Source organism: Musa acuminata, chromosome BXJ1-11 (genome assembly GCF_036884655.1).
Source record: "Musa acuminata AAA Group cultivar baxijiao chromosome BXJ1-11, Cavendish_Baxijiao_AAA, whole genome shotgun sequence".
NCBI lineage: Eukaryota > Viridiplantae > Streptophyta > Magnoliopsida > Zingiberales > Musaceae > Musa > Musa acuminata.
This window is the reverse complement of record NC_088337.1, coordinates 28039436-28056103: the sequence shown is the minus strand read 5'-3', so window position 1 is coordinate 28056103 and position 16668 is coordinate 28039436. Positions and strand designations below refer to the sequence as shown.

The window sequence follows — 16668 nt, the reverse complement described above, 5'->3', positions numbered from 1 at the left end:
AATGTAAAAAGTAATGGTGAAAATGTTAAATAAACTACATAATCTTTTCAAATTTAATTTAATAAGTACATGTTGCATGTATGATTTAATTCTCTTGTAAGAATATTAAGTAAGATAAATAGTATTTTAATTATTTTTCAACATCAAAATGTCATTGCATTGGGTTTAGTTGATTTTTAATGTTATACATCATAATTTTCATTATTTGTATGCATAAGTGATATTGTTATGTTTCAATCTTTTATAGTTTACCTAGTTTTTTATGAGTGTCACAAATTTATAGTTTTCAGCATTGTGAATGATTATAAAATAAAAAATATATTATGTTCTTTAACAGGTCTACTAATCTTAGGTTTAGGGAATTTAACTGCACTGGTGCATCATCACATAATTTAATCTTTGTAAATTAATGTACTATTAATCTTCATTAGCTACTAACCATATTGCCCATGGTTTGTTTGATCATTCCAATGGTCTGTTATCTAAATTGAAATTATTATATAGGCTGAAGAAAGATAATTGAAATTTCTAGATATGAATTTAATTGTGATAAATTTTTTGTTATAGTTTTATTTTTTGAAGGTGCAATTTTAACATCACCCCTCTCCTAAATTAGAAATAATATAATCAAACATAATAATAGCAAGAAAAACATCAATTAGTTGATTTTGCCCAAACTTCACCACCAATCCCTTGATCAATCAATTCTACGATCCAACGGCTCAGATTCCTCATCCTCACTCACCGTGGAAGCCCCCATCCGACACCTGTTCTTTTCTATGTGTCACCGTCTATAATATCATCTCCATGAGGAGGTAAATGGAAAATGATGGAGATTACTTCAGTTATAGCAAATTAATTAATAATATATACACTAAGAAAAAATTACTAGAAATAAAAAATTATAATAAACATGAAAATGTTTAAACAATAAAATTAATACAAGGTAGAGAGAATTAGGAGAGAGTAACTGTGAATTCGGTGGCGGTAAGCTTACGGGGAACGGTGAGCGGACGCATCCGATATGTGTGTAAGCTATAAATGGAATCCGTCGAGCAGAGGAAAAGGCAGCGTGAGGAGTGAATAGAGACGTCGGCCCTTTCGTCTTCCGATTGCTCTCTCTCCCTTCCCATTCACCCAAAGCAGGCCCTTTTCCCCTCCGATCTCCTCGGAAACCCCTGCGGCTACCGCCCGAAGCACATGGGATCGCTCGGATCTCTCGGCTGACCCGTCTACTTGCGGCGATTAGTGCTTTTTCTGGGTTTTGGAGAGGGATCGCTCTGATTCTGAGGCGACCATTTGTTCTTTTGCGATTACGTATGAACTGGTTCGTGAACCTGGGGTTGAATTCGAACTCGAATCACTTCGCCACTTGCCTCCTGATATTTATTCTCCATTATTCCCCTCAATCGTCCCCCTCGATTCTGGACTCGAGGAGTCGCTGGAGCTGCGATCGCCGGTCTTGGAGTCATGGAGAACCGCTGTGATATCAACGGTGTCAAAAAAGGTGACTCCTTGTGTTTGCAAATTCTCTTCCTTTTGGTCGGAAATTTTTTGATTTTGTTGCTGCTTTATTCTTAAATTTGCGATCTTGTGGTTAGAAATTGTACTTCTTTTTTATTTTGGGGCGTTTTGGGACGATGGTCATGGGATTTACGTTCAAAGAAGTGTTTTTTTTTTTCGTTTTCCCCCCTGTAAGTAGATTGACGATGCAATTGATCGATCTTTGAAGGTCCCGTTCCTGTAATGTCTATGGTCAATTAATTGGTTTATGTTGTATGATTGAGAAAGAAAAACTGAAAATTTCTGAACTAGCACATGAATCGGGCAGAGTTTGCCGTGGATTCGTCTCGGTTTCGGTACATGTCTGTCTGTCGTGGTGCTTTTTTGCTAATGTTTACTGTGGCACATGCACTAAAACAATAACATGTGTACTTGTCTAGTGGCCATGGAGCCCATGTTGAATGTCCTATATGGATCTGTGGACTTTCTTTTGGCGTTTTTGTAATGAAGCGTACTTCTGTGCACTATGAAGTTTGCGCATTTTCCAATGATTCGTGCTTATGCTCGGTTGTTTAGCTAAATTAAGTGATAGAATATGTCAGCAAGTGTTACAAAATGGCACAGTGATCTCAATTGTATCTTATTTGTCTTGATTAGTTGCTTTGAAGGTATTACTAAATATCACAAGCATTGCAGCATGTGATATATTTGGAAATATATGTGCGGCCTTCCAGCACTGTTAGACCTATGCATGCAGTATTTTTAGTTTCTCATAATGTTCTGAAACATAATTTTAGGTTAGTTATCTAAATACTAAACCAACCCAAGCGTCTATCTTACTTGATTCTACGGGTTAAGTACTTTCCAGTCATGGGACACAGGTCTAATTATGTTTACACTATTTGAGTATTCAGGTTAGACTTCTATGATCGTTCTCCATTTGATGTCAGATTATTCTCTCAGAGCAATCATTAAGGAACAAAATCAGCTCAGATCTCCTTGAATTCACTGTCTTCACGCCCTGACATATTTTTAGTTATGACTAGCTGACAGATCTTATCAGTTTTTGTTGATAATGCTTTCAACTTTTGTTGCAAAGGAAGCATAAATTTTTAGTTATGTCCTTTTGCTACGCTTGTGGTGTGTGTTTTGAGAGTTTTCATGCATGCTTACATGCAAAAATCTCATCAATTTGACCAATTTTTAGGTGTGTACTTAGTGCATCGGCACCAGAGCTATCCAATACCTAAATGGAAACTGAATCAATTTTTTATTGTCCTTGCAGCCTCTTATTATTTAAATGCTGAGGAACAGCGGCCTCGTTCTCCTTCTGCCATCATCATCGGTGGTGGGTTTGCAGGGATTGCAGCTGCTTATGCACTGAAGAATGCATCTTTCAAGGTCAGTGGGCTTCTCTTGAACAGTCCATTTAGGTATTTTAAACTGCACATATCAGTTATAGTCTAGAAGTTAATATGATAAAGTTGCTTGCTTAATTAATATCAAATGGATGCCTTATTTCTTTTCCCCTCAGGTTGTGCTTTTAGAATCACGGGATAGGATTGGTGGTCGAGTTTACACTGACTACTCATTTGGTTTTCCCGTTGACATGGGGGCAGCTTGGTAAAGTTTCTCTTGAAACATATCACCACTTCTAATTGATCTCCACGACCAATGACCATATATATATGCATATGTTTATACTTTATACTACTTTGAACATCAGGTTGCATGGCGTTTGCAAAGAAAATCCTTTGGCACCGTGGATAGGGAGACTTGGCCTACCAATTTATCGAACATCTGGTGATAATTCTGTTTTGTTTGATCATGACCTAGAGAGGTAATGCTACTCATGATTACTTTATATTTTGGAATTTGATAATTGATCCAGTTTAATTAGTTAGTAAATTATCACCAAACACCAAGATAATAAACCAAATGAAATAGAGTGAATTTGTTGATTTGAATATAGGCTGGTCAGACAGCTGTGACATATTTTGAATCTCTTGTTTTCTTTTGCAGCTATGCACTTTTTGATGCTGATGGACGGCAAGTCCCACAAGAACTAGTCCAAAAAGTTGGTGAGGTGTTTGAAAGTATTTTAGAAGAGGCAAGTTTACATCCTACCCTGTACCTGCTCATAACTACAGTATTGATTTTGCCGGTGATCTATAAGACCGTTAGTTTTTTCAGACTGATAAACTCAGGCATGAAACAAGTGAAGACATGTCTATAGCCCAAGCTATTACACTTGTTCTGGAGAGACATCCAGATCTAAGGTTAGTTGAAAATGGTATTATTTTTTTCATTAAAATTTGTGTTTTATTTGCACCCATTTTCTTTTATATCTGAAATTGTTTCTTTGCAGGCAAGAAGGCCTCGCAAACAATGTGCTGCAGTGGTACCTTTGCAGAATGGAAGGTTGGTTTGCTACAGATGCTAACAACATCTCGGTAAAGAACTGGGATAAGGTGAAGACATTGATCTATGACGTTGCAACATGACTTAATTTATCAAAAGATAGTTCTTGTGGCAGCAGCTAGTTTAACAAATAAATATATGTTTACCACGTAAAATTCATTCTCAAAGTAATAGTTCAGAAGCTTCATTCATAGAATTCAGTGTTCTTAATTTGAGTAATCAATGACCATTTGCAAGCTCGTCTGTTATTTTAATATGTTGTTCAGCTTCATTTATCAGTTATGTTTTCATGGGTTTCCATGCTTCACTAACTGCAGGAAGTTTTGCTCCCTGGCGGTCATGGACTTATGGTTCGTGGCTACCGACCTGTCATTAACACACTTGCAAAAGGTCTTGACATTCGTCTCCACCACCAGTATGTTCTGATCTATAGTATAAAATTGCTTTCATACTTCTGTTTAGCTATGTCTATAATATGTGTTTGTTTTCATTAGACACCTGTGTTTTATAGTTATAAAGTTATATGATCAATTAAAATGTTCTCCAAATCCTTTCTTCCAGGGTTACAAAGATAGTGCGGGGTAAAAAGGGAGTAGAGGTCACTGTCAGCAGTGGTAAAGCATTTTTTGCTGATGCTGCTATCATAACTGTACCCTTGGGGGTTCTCAAGGCCAAATCCATCAAATTTGAACCAAGACTTCCAGAATGGAAAGAAGAAGCAATAGATGGTATTGGAGTCGGGACAGAGAACAAAATCGTTTTGCACTTCAACAAGGTTTTCTGGCCAAATGTGGAGTTTCTTGGAGTAGTCTCACCTACTTCATATGGTTGCAGCTATTTCCTTAATCTTCACAAAGCGACTGGCCATCCTGTTCTTGTTTACATGCCTGCAGGTCGCCTCGCTAATGATATTGAGAAAATGTCTGACAAGGCTGCTGCTGAATTTGCCTTTAGTCAGCTAAAAGGGATCCTCCCAGACGCATCTGAACCGGTATGCATTGTTTTCCAACTCCATTTTCTTTTGTTGTTTTTTTTTTAAATTGACTACTATGTTAAAGTTGACAATTTTTGAGGCACGTCAAGGAAATTGTTGTAACATTTTGAATTAATCACCTATTCCACTATTGATTTTGTTTAAAGTTCACACATTTGTTACTGCATATTGCATCAACTTCGCTACTTATTATGATGATCTAGCACTTTAGTTGGTGCTTCAAGCAAAATTCCATGTTGGTATCTTTTTCTGGTTGAGATTATTGACAATCTGCAATATATGGTTTCCTCCATTTGTTAAAACATGGAGAACACTTCTGCTGATTAGTTTGCTGGAATTTCAGATTCAGTATCTCGTGTCACACTGGGGGACAGATGAAAATTCACTCGGCTCTTATACCTACGATGCGGTTGGAAAACCTCGCGAATATTTCGAGAGGCTGCGTATCCCGGTGGACAACATCTTCTTTGCCGGGGAAGCTACAAGCATCAAGTATACCGGCACGGTACACGGTGCCTTCTCCACAGGATTGATGGCAGCTGAAGAATGCCGCATGCGTGTCCTAGAAAAATACGGGGACCTAGACACACTGGAGATGTTCCACCCAGCTATGGGTGAAGAAGCTGCATCAATCTCAGTCCCCTTGCTGATCTCCCGGATGTAACTCAACCATTACCTAGAATCCTAGTGTTAAAAACATATAGTTCTCTAACCATTCCATTGATTGCCTGAAAAGTAACACAAGGAAAATTATTGTTTTACCTTGTAATTTTTCAAGCATGTGGTATGTGTTATGTGCTACACTGTGACACTATCAATAAGTCTTTGCACTGTATTCACCCACCGTATCCAAGGAGGGTTTATAGAACTCATGATAATTTTGCTTGCTGTAAAACCTTATCGAAGTTAAAAGACCAAGGTATAAAATGTTGATGGTTAATGTATTTGTAAAAGCTGTAATGATTTGATCGCGATGTTCTGCCGTTCGTTAGACTTGCCGATGATTGCACAGTCAAATCATGAACCACTAGTGTACATTCTCTTGGTCTTGGATTGTTGTTGGATGCATGTAGCAAAGGATAAACCAAATCCTTGACAGTTCAAAGTATTCAATGCTCTTCAAAACTTGGCAGCATGATGACTGAAGATGAATGATGCTATTGTGTTTTAGATACTGATTAGGTTGTCATGCTTAAGGTGGATTGATCATTTTGTTAGCTTAACACATTTTACCTGAGGTTTCCTGTGGAAAGAATTCAGCTGACCTATGTGTTCTGGAAAAGAAATGTTATTGCTTTGGTTTGTATTTGGAGAAGAAATAGTAATATGCCAATATAGCTGTAAGAACAGATTTTTTTTTTCTTTTTTTAAGAAAGATAAATGAAGAAGATGAGATTTAAATCATTTTTATCGAAAAGGTAGCTGATGTTTTCTGCTTTGAACTAAATGTAAAATAAATTAATTAAAGAATAATGGAATAAACATTAAAAATTATATTAAAAAAAGGTAAAATTCAAAAATAGTGCGACAAGATTGAGTGTAAAAGATCGCGAAGGACCACATCGACCCTGAAACGCAGCAGGGGGTTTACTTGCACGAACAAGTTCGAGAGGGGCGTTTGTGTATAAAAGGGCGGCGGCGACGACCACAACTGATTGGAGTCTCCCCACATGAGGAATTAGAGAACTAGGGTTTCTCCACGACGAGGGCTTCTCTCCCCGATCGGAGAAGGGAACCGTGGGAGAAAAGAACCCCCCTCGATCCGATCCCTCGGCCTATTGGCGCCTTGTGGTTTCGGGTTGGTTGTGGTGTGGTTGCCTTCAGCCGTCGAGGATGTACTTGAGATGGGCTCTGATGAGTTTGGTGAGCCGGTCGAGGACCGGGGCTTCTGGCCTGCATGGCGGTAGATTCTTCTCCGCTGCTTGCTCTGGAGCTCCCTTTACCCGGAACCCTGCCAAGATCCCCAAGGTGCGATCTCTCTCTTGCCAACTGTTTTGGCTTGATTTTTGATGTGGGTTTTATTGGTTTTGGTACAGGGTTGGTTTCCTATGATTTTATATTGTGTTATTCGTAATAATTCCCTTGTCAGATTCTCTATGCATGCGTTTTGCTGTTTACCTTCTTGACAATTGATGTGGTTGGCATATGGTATAAATTTGACGTTTTGCTTTTGACTGTAAGTTGTTCTCCGAGTTCTTTCGTGTGGATAACGATAGGTAGCTGCTTGATACCTGTGCTTAGTTGGATTTGAAATCTTGATTAGGAGTATTGGCCTTCGCCGGGAGACTATGTCGTTCCTTAAATTTAGGAAGATATAGAGATCTGGAGGTAATTCCCGATCTTTATTGGTGTAAATTATTGTTTCTATAGACACATGGAGGATGGGCTGGTTTGTATTAATTTGTAATTTTCTTACTTCGTTCCTGCACTGTTTACATCAACAAGAAAAAGTTCTTCCTGACAACAAACTGCAGTTGGTAAACACTAGTTGGTCATAGTATTGGGTCATAAACTACTACTCTGTGCTGGTCTTTTTATCATTTGGTGAGCCTGATACAGTGAGTTTACCAGTTGGTACAACCCATGCTGGACTGTATCCGGTGAAATTACCCAGTCCACATCCTGATTGATTATCAGACCGGTAAATTGACCTTGCCAATTGTACATACAATATATAGAACCTTGCAACGAAAAAAACTTACAATTTTTCTTTCATTGGCTTGTCACTCAAGCATACTTCTAAACTGTGTAAGAAACATAATTCACTTATATGAGAAATCTTAATGTAAGATATGTTTGGTAACATCGTTCTTGATAGTGATGCTGTTGCTCATGCTTGCTGGTATGAGCGAACTCCTGCGACCATTGCAGTTCCTTGTTTTAAGAACGATGGCTGCTGATATCTCCCAAAAAGTATGGTCGTATTTGGAAATGCCATTCATGGATTTCATATAGTTGTTTTTTTTGCAGTGACCCAGACTAGTTATTACCTACTAAATTTCTTGCTTCAACTTTCATTGCTGCTGATGAAGGTTGAGATCTGTTGCTCTAAGTTAAATTACCACAACTTTGGGTAGGGTATATTTGATCATTTATGTTCTGCCATTAACAAAATCTGTTTCTGTTTTCTGCATGTATGCTGTCCATGTGGCGGCAACTTGAGATATGCTATATGATTCTATACTATATATTTTTTGTTCTGTGGATTAGTAGGTGTTGGCTTGCAGAGAATCTTATTTCTGGGGTGCTTGCGGCATCCATGATATCAGATATCAGATCCACCAAGACAATAGTTCGAGAGAGGTAGTATATATTTTGCATAAACATTGTTATAACTGATTCAGTGAAATTTGGCATCTGCTCTTATTTGATGTAACAAACTAATTTGATGCTTCTTGCCAATATATGATAGGACCTTCTTAAATTAGTTATGTCAAAATTTGAGCACACTTAGGTTTACCCTTCAGTTACTTCCTGCCAAGGCTTCTGGTATCTATCGCTGATTTTGAAGCCTTTCATCCATAACCTAGTTTGTTGTCTTTGGTTAAGTAAAATCTTTCTTTAGAAAAATATCCTTATAGTAGAAATCGTTTCCATGCTTTTGTATAAAGTTGAGAAACCACATCCAAAGGTAATATATTTGTTTAAGGAAATCATGGGGCCTTTTCTATTTTATCGAGCGTGAAAAATAGTCTTTGTTTATTTTCTTATTCAAAAATTTTCTGGTTACTAAATTGACACTTCACTGGGTATGTTTTTAGGAACCGTTGGACCCTTTCGCCTTAGTCGCTGATGAACTGTCAATGCTTGCAGATAGATTGCGCTCTATGGTGGTTGCTGAGGTGTGTGGTTTAATATTATATTGAACTTAAAATCTTCTCTCTATGTATATGATATAAAGTAAAGGTAGTTCCATGGGCTTCGGGAGGATTGTAGTTCCTTTACGTACTTATGATCGTATTAATATTCAAGTTAGTTTCTTGCAGGTTCCAAAGTTATCATCGGCTGCTGAATACTTCTTCAAAGTGGGAGTGGAAGGGAAAAGATTTCGCCCTACTGTATGAATTAGAAATTAATTACTGTTGATTCTTTGTAGAGTTTCTTGTTTGTTGGAGCTCAATCATTTGCTTCATCATGCTACATATGTTTGTAATAGTGTGACTTGTCAAAGTACTTATGGTAACATAAGAACTGTATTTCAAGCTACTTGGATAAACAGCTATAGGCATATAAACTCATTATCTGCTCTTGTTTGTGCACATAATTTAACTGCCTTTCTGCAGGTCCTGTTGTTGATGGCTTCGGCTTTGAATATGCCCATACCTGAAGCAGCTGCTAGTGGTGCCTATAACAACTTCTCGAAGGATTTACGTGCAAGGCAGCAATGCATTGCTGAAATAACTGAAATGATTCATGTTAGTCATCTAAACCTGATGTCCACCTCATTTTGCTTGATTTCAATATCATATTTGGTATTCTTTAATATATTCCTGAAAGTTACCCTTGTTGACTATGCCATGCTCCTCATTACCTAATTTTTCCTCAGGTGGCAAGCCTTCTCCATGATGATGTTCTAGATGATGCTAATACTCGGCGTGGGATTGGTTCATTGAATTTTGTCATGGGGAACAAGGTACATACTGGACATACTTTGTGTGCTTATTATGCTGAGAAATAATCACTAGTGAATATGTGTTTTTGAGTTTTAATTTTGACTCGATACTTTTGTAACCAAGGTTGAGGATGAGCCTTGGTGCCACAATAAGACTTTAGCTACCAAGGTTCACGTCACATAAAAAAGCCTCTCTGCTTGCAGGGGTAAGGCTGTGCACATTGATCCTTTTCAAACCCCACATTAGGACCTCATGTATTGGGCTGCCGTTTTTTCAAAATAGAAGTATTTGATTTTTTTTTTCAAAAAATGTGCTCCCCCAATTTTATAATACCACTTGTCTGCATGCATAAACTATTTAATTATTTTTACTATGCAGCTTGCTGTGCTTGCAGGGGACTTTCTACTTTCAAGAGCATGTGTTGCCCTTGCATCACTTAAGAACACAGAGGTACATAAATGTTTGCTGTTTTAATACCTTGTTAATTGATCCTTTTTTATGTAATTGTATGGTGTTGCTGTAAGTTGCAGTTAATTTGTGCTTCGAGTTATCATAAATTTTATGTTGTGGTACTATTTTTTCTTTCATTTTATTAATGTAACTGTAGATTGATCAAAAAATATAGTGGTAGCATAGATAGAATAGCCCAATGCTTGATGCACCCATAACTGTATTTTCTGAAAGGTCAGATGTAGAATGCAAGCTGCTTTTTGCTTGTTGATAATGTATCTGTGGATCAAATGCCTGACCTCTATGCATGAATATGTCCATGACTTAAAATCTTGAAAATGAAATGACAAAATCCATCTTGAATGATATGTTTAACTATGTTAAACATAAATACTTTGTATGTAGAGGTTTCGAGGATATAATTATAGAATTTGACCATGATAAATTTCAAATAATCTACTTTTTAGCTGATTATTTCATGTAAGAAGAAACTGATTCTATTATTTTAATAAAAAAATGTGGAGAAGATAACTTGTATAAATAGAAGATGAATTCTTAATTTTAATTTCACTATCCCTAGCATAGTGTCTAGTTTACTGATATAAATTCAATCAACTGTATGGAATGTCTGTGTTTTACATGTTTATCTGCCTTCTACGCTAATTTTTTGACACTTGTAAATATCTTGATTGTCTTTTCAGGTTGTAAGTTTATTAGCAACAACTGTAGAACACTTAGTCACTGGTGAAACAATGCAGATGACAACTAAATCCGAGCAACGTCGCAGGTGCATTTCTTTTAACTTTCTACCAGTTTTGGTCTTTTAATTTCACAAGATTTGTTTCTCCAAATTCGATTGATGGATACTCTCACACTGATGAATTCAAATAAAATTTGTTTTATCTGATTTGTTAGTTATCTTCTGATACAAATGTGGTATGTTTTTGGCCCATTGAACAATTTTTTTTTGGATGCAGCATGGACTATTATCTACAGAAGACATATTACAAGACTGCTTCATTGATTTCAAGCAGTTGCAAAGCTATTGCTCTTCTAGCAGGGCATACTGCAGAAGTTTCAAAGCTTGCATATGACTATGGCAGAAATTTGGTTTGCTACAGTTTCTTTTCTTCAAGCTGTTTTAAACACCATATTCATGTGATATTATTTGTTGGGTTGATTGGAACCTGTACTCTCTGTCAGGGTTTAGCATTTCAGCTAGTTGACGATATTCTTGATTTCACTGGCACATCAGCTTCACTTGGGAAGGGCTCCTTATCCGATATTCGGCATGTATATTTCTTTCGATTTCCTCATCTTTTATCTTATTCATCTTCTTTGTTGCTGGTTGACTTTTGAAAATGATTGAAAAAGAAATCTCACTTGAATAGTATTCTTTGTGATCAATGTAGACTTCCAGATCAGATGTTTGTGTTTGTGGTATATGCCAACCTTTTCTCATATGATTTGGCATTTTCTCTTTTGGGTGTCATTCATAAGGAGAGCATATTCTACAGTTGTTCTCTTCTAATCTTTCATACTTTAATGTGAGATCAAACAGGTGACTTTTATTAGGGAACCACATTATCACATTAGAACAAAATTTTCTAACTATCAAAACTTTTTTGTGTAGTATTATTTAATCAACAACCCATTTCTTTTTTTAGTACCTGGAATATGTGGCTTTATCTTAACAGTAGTTAAAAACCTTAGTTTATCAGTACTAGATTTATCCTAATTTAGCTCTTTTTATCCTCGTAGCAGCCATGTGGACAATCATGTCATTTGTAACTTGTGGTTTGACTTGATCTGTGATCATTGATAAAGGTGGCTGTTTTTTTTTTTTTTGTGTGTATCTTCTTGCTTAACAAGACCTAATTGGACTCATCTTTATGTGCATGGTCTTTCATGATTTGTGATGAAGTTTTAGCAATGGATGAGGATCCACATTCAGACCCTATGTTGATCATGAGCCATATATTATGAGCATGCGGTAACATGCTAGTTTCCCTGGCAGCAGTAACATACTAATTACCTGCCAGGACACTTCTGTGGTCACAATGGTGTATAATGAGCGTGACTTCGTATCCATTGGCACACATCAAGAGGCTCTGCATGCTTGGGAGGCGACACTAGCATGAGCAATCACATGTTGGTGGGCACCTAAATCCACGTGTTGCATCTCATGCTTGGGCTGTCATGCATCTTTGCATATTCGAAATGTTATTGTTCTTGTCATACATTGTGGTTTGTCAACCTGTGCTAGTCGCAGAAAAAATATCCTTTTTCTTTTAGTTACCTAAATTGCTACATCTTCTAAGTGCAAGTCAACACAAGTTCATCAGAATAAAATGACTGGTTATCACATGTTGGTGGGCACCTAAATCCACGTGTTGCATCTCATGCTTGGGCTGTCATGCATCTTTGCATATTCGAAATGTTATTGTTCTTGTCATACATTGTGCTTTGTCAACCTGTGCTGGTCGCAAAAAAAATATCCTTTTTCTTTTAGTTACCTAAATTGCTACATCTTCGAAGTGCAAGTCAACACAAGTTCATCAGAATAAAATGACTGGTTATCTAATATTTTTACCACTGGTGACCTGGCAACCTAGATTCTTATAATAGTGAGTTTAACTACTGTTGAAGATCCTCAAAGAGGCATTTTCAAGGTGCTCCTCTATGAACCATAAAGGCCTTGAACTAGAGTTAAGATTACTAATGTTCATGAATAGATCACATAGGACTTGTGGGAAGCAGTAACTTGCACCTTATGTAGCATTTTATAGGACAAATCTTGGACTCGCTCACGGACACCTCACACACACAAATCCACAACAAAAAAAGGTCTTTAATTTTGCATGATGTGTTGTCTGGACATCATCCTTTGAGCTTCTCATTTTCAAATAGCAAAATTAACAGGCTGCATAAAGGGGAAGTGGTTAATCATAATTACATGTTTGAGCTGGTATATATGTTATGATTATTTTACTTCTGTTGAGATATGTTCTATCATACAGGGAATTGTGACAGCTCCAATACTTTTTGCAATGGAGGAGTTCCCTGAATTGCATGTTGTTGTTGATCGGGGTTTTGATGATCCTGCAAATGTTGATGTTGTAAGTTTTCCATGACTAATTATCTTTTTATCAATAGGTAACTTTAATATCTCACACAAATTCTGTTAGGAGAGTATAGATGCTGTGTGGATTTTTTCAATTGATGGCATATGCATCTTATGCAGACATAAGAATACTGGCATGGTGCTCTAGTCATGTGAAGTTCATGCATTTATCTATGGTCTTACATTTTGCAATAAGAGGTGTATAATTAGATTCTGACAATACCATAACCAGGAACATCTGTGTGCAGCGTGACAATATTGGCTTATTTAGATTCTGATCTAGTCTTCATGTTTGTCTTCAGCTATGATAGTTCTGCGTCATGCTTAAATGAAGGGGGTTCTGGACACTGATGTTTATACTTTAGTTGTTTATAATTCTGTCATGCTTATATGTTTTTTTTTTCCTGCAGCATGTGTGCTTAAACATGTCATAGATTTAGCTTGATCAACCTTCATCCTTTTATTGTAGGCCCTTGAATACCTTGGAAAAAGTCAAGGAATTGAGAGGACAAGAGAACTAGCAGCAGAGCATGCAAACTATGCTGCGGAAGCTATTGAAGCTCTTCCCGAAAGTGACGATGAGGATGTTTTGGTATCAAGGCGAGCCCTCGTGGATCTTACACATAGGGTTATCAGCAGAACAAAGTAAAAAATGCATCTCATGTAGATGAAAAAGAAAGCCAAAGTTGTTTTTAAATAATTGAAGAACTTTTTTTCCACTACATTCTTTTACAATTTGCCTCGTTTAGTTATAATTTAATGCGGCTGGATTATTTCGACAACATGTTCACTCAAAAGTTATCCCTTTTGTGTCAGATTTATGCTTAGACATGTAGATGGATCATGTTCTTTTTTTTCTTTTTATTTAGCTTTTGTGACCTCCAAAACTTGCTTACTCTCTGGTTCCGTTGTTAAAGTGAATGGAAGTGAGAGACCAGCCTTGCTTGTGTCACATTTATGGATATTATCTATGTTTTAAGTTAGTTCATGACTCTTTTTAGGGTTAACTATATATTACTTTCAAGCATAAATGGAATTAGATGTTTTAATTTCATAATTACAGAAATTTTAATGTAATTTTTTTAAAAAGATAAAGAATAATTATAGGGAGTAATATATAATTAGTCTCTCATTTTTATCTTCAATTTGGTTGCAATATTGTAGATGGAATCTGATGTCATGGCATTGCCCTCAAAGAAAGATACGCCAGTTTACTTATCATTCATATGAATAAAATGCTCCTTCTCAACACCAATTATACACGTGTAGTTGCCAATGTGTTTGGAAGCATTGTTGTTAGTTGTTATTATTTAGATTATGGAAGTCAAATTGCTACCTAAAACTGAACTGACGTGATGGTGTATATATTTGACGTGGATGATGGAATTGGATAGAAGATTCCAAGAGGTTCTTCTTCTAGACCTTCATCCAATTGACTACAAGTGCCTCTTTTGATCCTTGCTCTCCTTTCCCATTTGACAGCCATCAGATGACTTGGCAATGCAAGCTTTTGAAGTAGAAACAGGCTAGTTGAACACATTTCGTTCTATGGTATAAGTGAAGGAAGGCTTCAATCAATTTTGCTAAGTTTAAGATTAGTAGAAAAAAGAATTAAATGAGTTCAAACCAAAATTGGACAGGCATTGATTTACTTAGGGACACATTTGACTTTGCTATATAGTCAAATATCTCATGTGTTCCGTTTGACCAAGCCTTCCTCCAAGATTCCAGATTGAGGACTCAAGCCACATGTGGAGGAATGCTTGGATCTACTCAGCAGCCAAAGAAGACCCACGCGAAGGCTATATTTATTATCTGGAAGCTGAATTCCAATATTTTGTACGGACTCTTTCCATCTTCTCGTGTGCTTCGGCGGCAGAACAATTAACTAGTCTTACTCTTCTTCCTCCTCCTTGCTGTTAGCTTCTGGTCTGTGATCCCTCCTTGCGCCCTTGGGATGCCTTGCTTTGTGCCCTTCGACAACAAGAAGCTGGACGTCAGCTTCTTCGCGTTCCGTCCCACTGGTGTCTTCGCCGACGAGCTCATCGATGCCGTGAAGTACTTCTCCTTCCATGCCGAGGATCTCGGTTGCGTCTATAGCTCAGTGTTGAGAAGCATACATGGCAATATGGTATGTATTGCAACCTGCCTTCTTCTTCTTCTTCTTCTTCGCCCACTCCTTGATATAGTTTTAGTAGCTTTTAAGTTCCTCGCGGAGTATAAGCCTTCTTCTTCTTCTTCTTCTTCTTCTTCTTGGCTTGCAGATTGTATGGTATGGTGCATGGTTAAGAAGGTCCCCCGATAACAGAAAGATGTTGAATGATGCTCTGGTGAGTCATAAACTATCATTTCTTATCTCCAGAAAACCAAAAAAAAAAAAAACCAAGCTTTCCATGGAGTAAATCATCTCTAATTGTCATGATTAAGATTATCACAGTCATAAACTTGCATTCTTTGGAGTAATTGAGCTCAAAAGATCTGTTGTTGTAGCTATCAGTGCTAGAAGAGGTATCAACTATGGGTGTTCTCCTTCATCATGGCTTCTTTGAGGCTTTCTTTGGGGAGTCCAAAGACGGCAGCTCGCTCGCCAAGTTCTCCTCCGGCGACACCATCTTCCTGAGCGCCATGGCGTCGACGCCTCGCGACGTCGCCGATCTCTCCTACGCCTGCCTGGCCCTTCACAGGACTTTCTTCGCGAAGACCGATGGGTTGTCCGCCGGCGTCCACCTCCGCTGCAACGACGAGCCGGTGGTGGCGGCGCTGATGGTGTGGAAGTCCCTCCATGCCTGCTACTCCTGGCTGCTCCGCTCCGACTACCGCAACACCATCCTCCCCTACTTCAGCCACCTCTCTCAGGACGCCCAGTTTGATGTCTTCAAGGTGGTGTACGTCAACCGCGACGAGATCCTAAACGTCAGTCCATTTCCCCCGCGGACGATCGGAGGTGGAGATGGCGAAGAATAGTCGGATCACTGACGAACATCGTGCTGCGGATTCTTCTACGTGTGGCGTGCGTGTCGTTAGGGTTGTAGCTAGTGATTATATATGGCCTCCTACCTCCTGTGCTTCTTCGACCTCATCTTTGTGTGGATTGATTGCAAGCAACATTTGCCCAAGAAAACGATCAGACACAGAAGCAAAGCACGCAAGACCACATCTCAGCAAGAAAGCTTTAGGTTTCCTCCCTGAAGCGGCTGAGAGATTGATATGCCACTGCCTTTCAAGTGCATGCATGGGTTCACCAAATGATTCTTATGCTATCCATATATATATATATATATATATATATATATATATATATATATATATATATGAAATCAAGAAAGAGAAGAGAAAGAAGCAATGTTTATTCCCCCCCATGCAATTTGAGATCTGATAACACAAGTTCTCTTGCTCAAGACATGGAGGTATCTTAGGTCCATCTTTATTGATGATAACCATTGCCTTTCTGAGCACCTTGTGGTCATCTAATCAATGATCTCTTCTCATATCATCCATGATTTCCTAAACTAATCTTTGTCAAGCCAATAATGAGTTTCTTCTGTCCATTAGGGTATATGAGC

At 37.8% G+C, this 16668-nt stretch overlaps 3 protein-coding genes across 4 annotated transcripts; all 3 read left to right on the top strand.

Moving 5' to 3' along the window:
* The first annotated feature begins 1061 nt into the window (after positions 1-1061).
* Positions 1062-5862, top strand: LOC135597498 (polyamine oxidase 3-like). Its single transcript, XM_065090497.1, has 10 exons — positions 1062-1507; positions 2789-2904; positions 3038-3126; positions 3230-3343; positions 3526-3613; positions 3697-3782; positions 3872-3974; positions 4242-4339; positions 4486-4915; positions 5262-5862. The coding sequence occupies exons 1-10, from the start codon at positions 1471-1473 to the stop codon at positions 5580-5582; spliced, it is 1482 nt and encodes a 493-aa protein (XP_064946569.1). The 5' UTR covers positions 1062-1470; the 3' UTR covers positions 5583-5862.
* A 714-nt stretch (positions 5863-6576) lies between these two features.
* On the top strand, positions 6577-13920 carry LOC135584133 (solanesyl-diphosphate synthase 1, mitochondrial-like). Of its 2 annotated transcripts, none has more exons than XM_065090495.1 (12): positions 6577-6886; positions 8132-8221; positions 8680-8760; positions 8905-8976; positions 9202-9333; positions 9465-9551; positions 9910-9981; positions 10683-10768; positions 10959-11091; positions 11185-11274; positions 13002-13100; positions 13575-13920. In XM_065090495.1, the coding sequence occupies exons 1-12, from the start codon at positions 6752-6754 to the stop codon at positions 13752-13754; spliced, it is 1257 nt and encodes a 418-aa protein (XP_064946567.1). In that variant the 5' UTR covers positions 6577-6751; the 3' UTR covers positions 13755-13920. The 2 variants fall into 2 exon arrangements, with proteins under 2 accessions (XP_064946567.1, XP_064946568.1); XM_065090496.1 differs by having other exon boundaries at positions 6747-6886; positions 8129-8221.
* A 138-nt stretch (positions 13921-14058) lies between these two features.
* Positions 14059-16335, top strand: LOC103972565 (uncharacterized). The gene is made up of 3 exons (XM_009386918.3): positions 14059-15236; positions 15370-15435; positions 15596-16335. Exons 1-3 carry the CDS (start codon positions 15063-15065, stop codon positions 16067-16069), a joined length of 714 nt encoding a protein of 237 aa, XP_009385193.2. The 5' UTR covers positions 14059-15062; the 3' UTR covers positions 16070-16335.
* Positions 16336-16668: the final 333 nt, after the last annotated feature.

Coding starts and splice junctions, on each gene's coding strand:
- LOC135597498 (XM_065090497.1), top strand. CDS start 1,471: ATGGAGAACCGCTGTGATATCAACGGTGTCAAAAAAG. Junction 4,340..4,485: donor GACATTCGTCTCCACCACCA/GTATGTTCTGAT, acceptor CCTTTCTTCCAG/GGTTACAAAGATAGTGCGGG. Junction 4,916..5,261: donor TCCCAGACGCATCTGAACCG/GTATGCATTGTT, acceptor CTGGAATTTCAG/ATTCAGTATCTCGTGTCACA.
- LOC135584133 (XM_065090495.1), top strand. CDS start 6,752: ATGTACTTGAGATGGGCTCTGATGAGTTTGGTGAGCCGGTCGAGGACC. Junction 8,222..8,679: donor AAGACAATAGTTCGAGAGAG/GTAGTATATATT, acceptor GTATGTTTTTAG/GAACCGTTGGACCCTTTCGC. Junction 9,334..9,464: donor AAATAACTGAAATGATTCAT/GTTAGTCATCTA, acceptor ATTTTTCCTCAG/GTGGCAAGCCTTCTCCATGA.
- LOC103972565 (XM_009386918.3), top strand. CDS start 15,063: ATGCCTTGCTTTGTGCCCTTCGACAACAAGAAGCTGGACGTCAGCTTC. Junction 15,237..15,369: donor GAAGCATACATGGCAATATG/GTATGTATTGCA, acceptor CTTGGCTTGCAG/ATTGTATGGTATGGTGCATG. Junction 15,436..15,595: donor AGATGTTGAATGATGCTCTG/GTGAGTCATAAA, acceptor CTGTTGTTGTAG/CTATCAGTGCTAGAAGAGGT.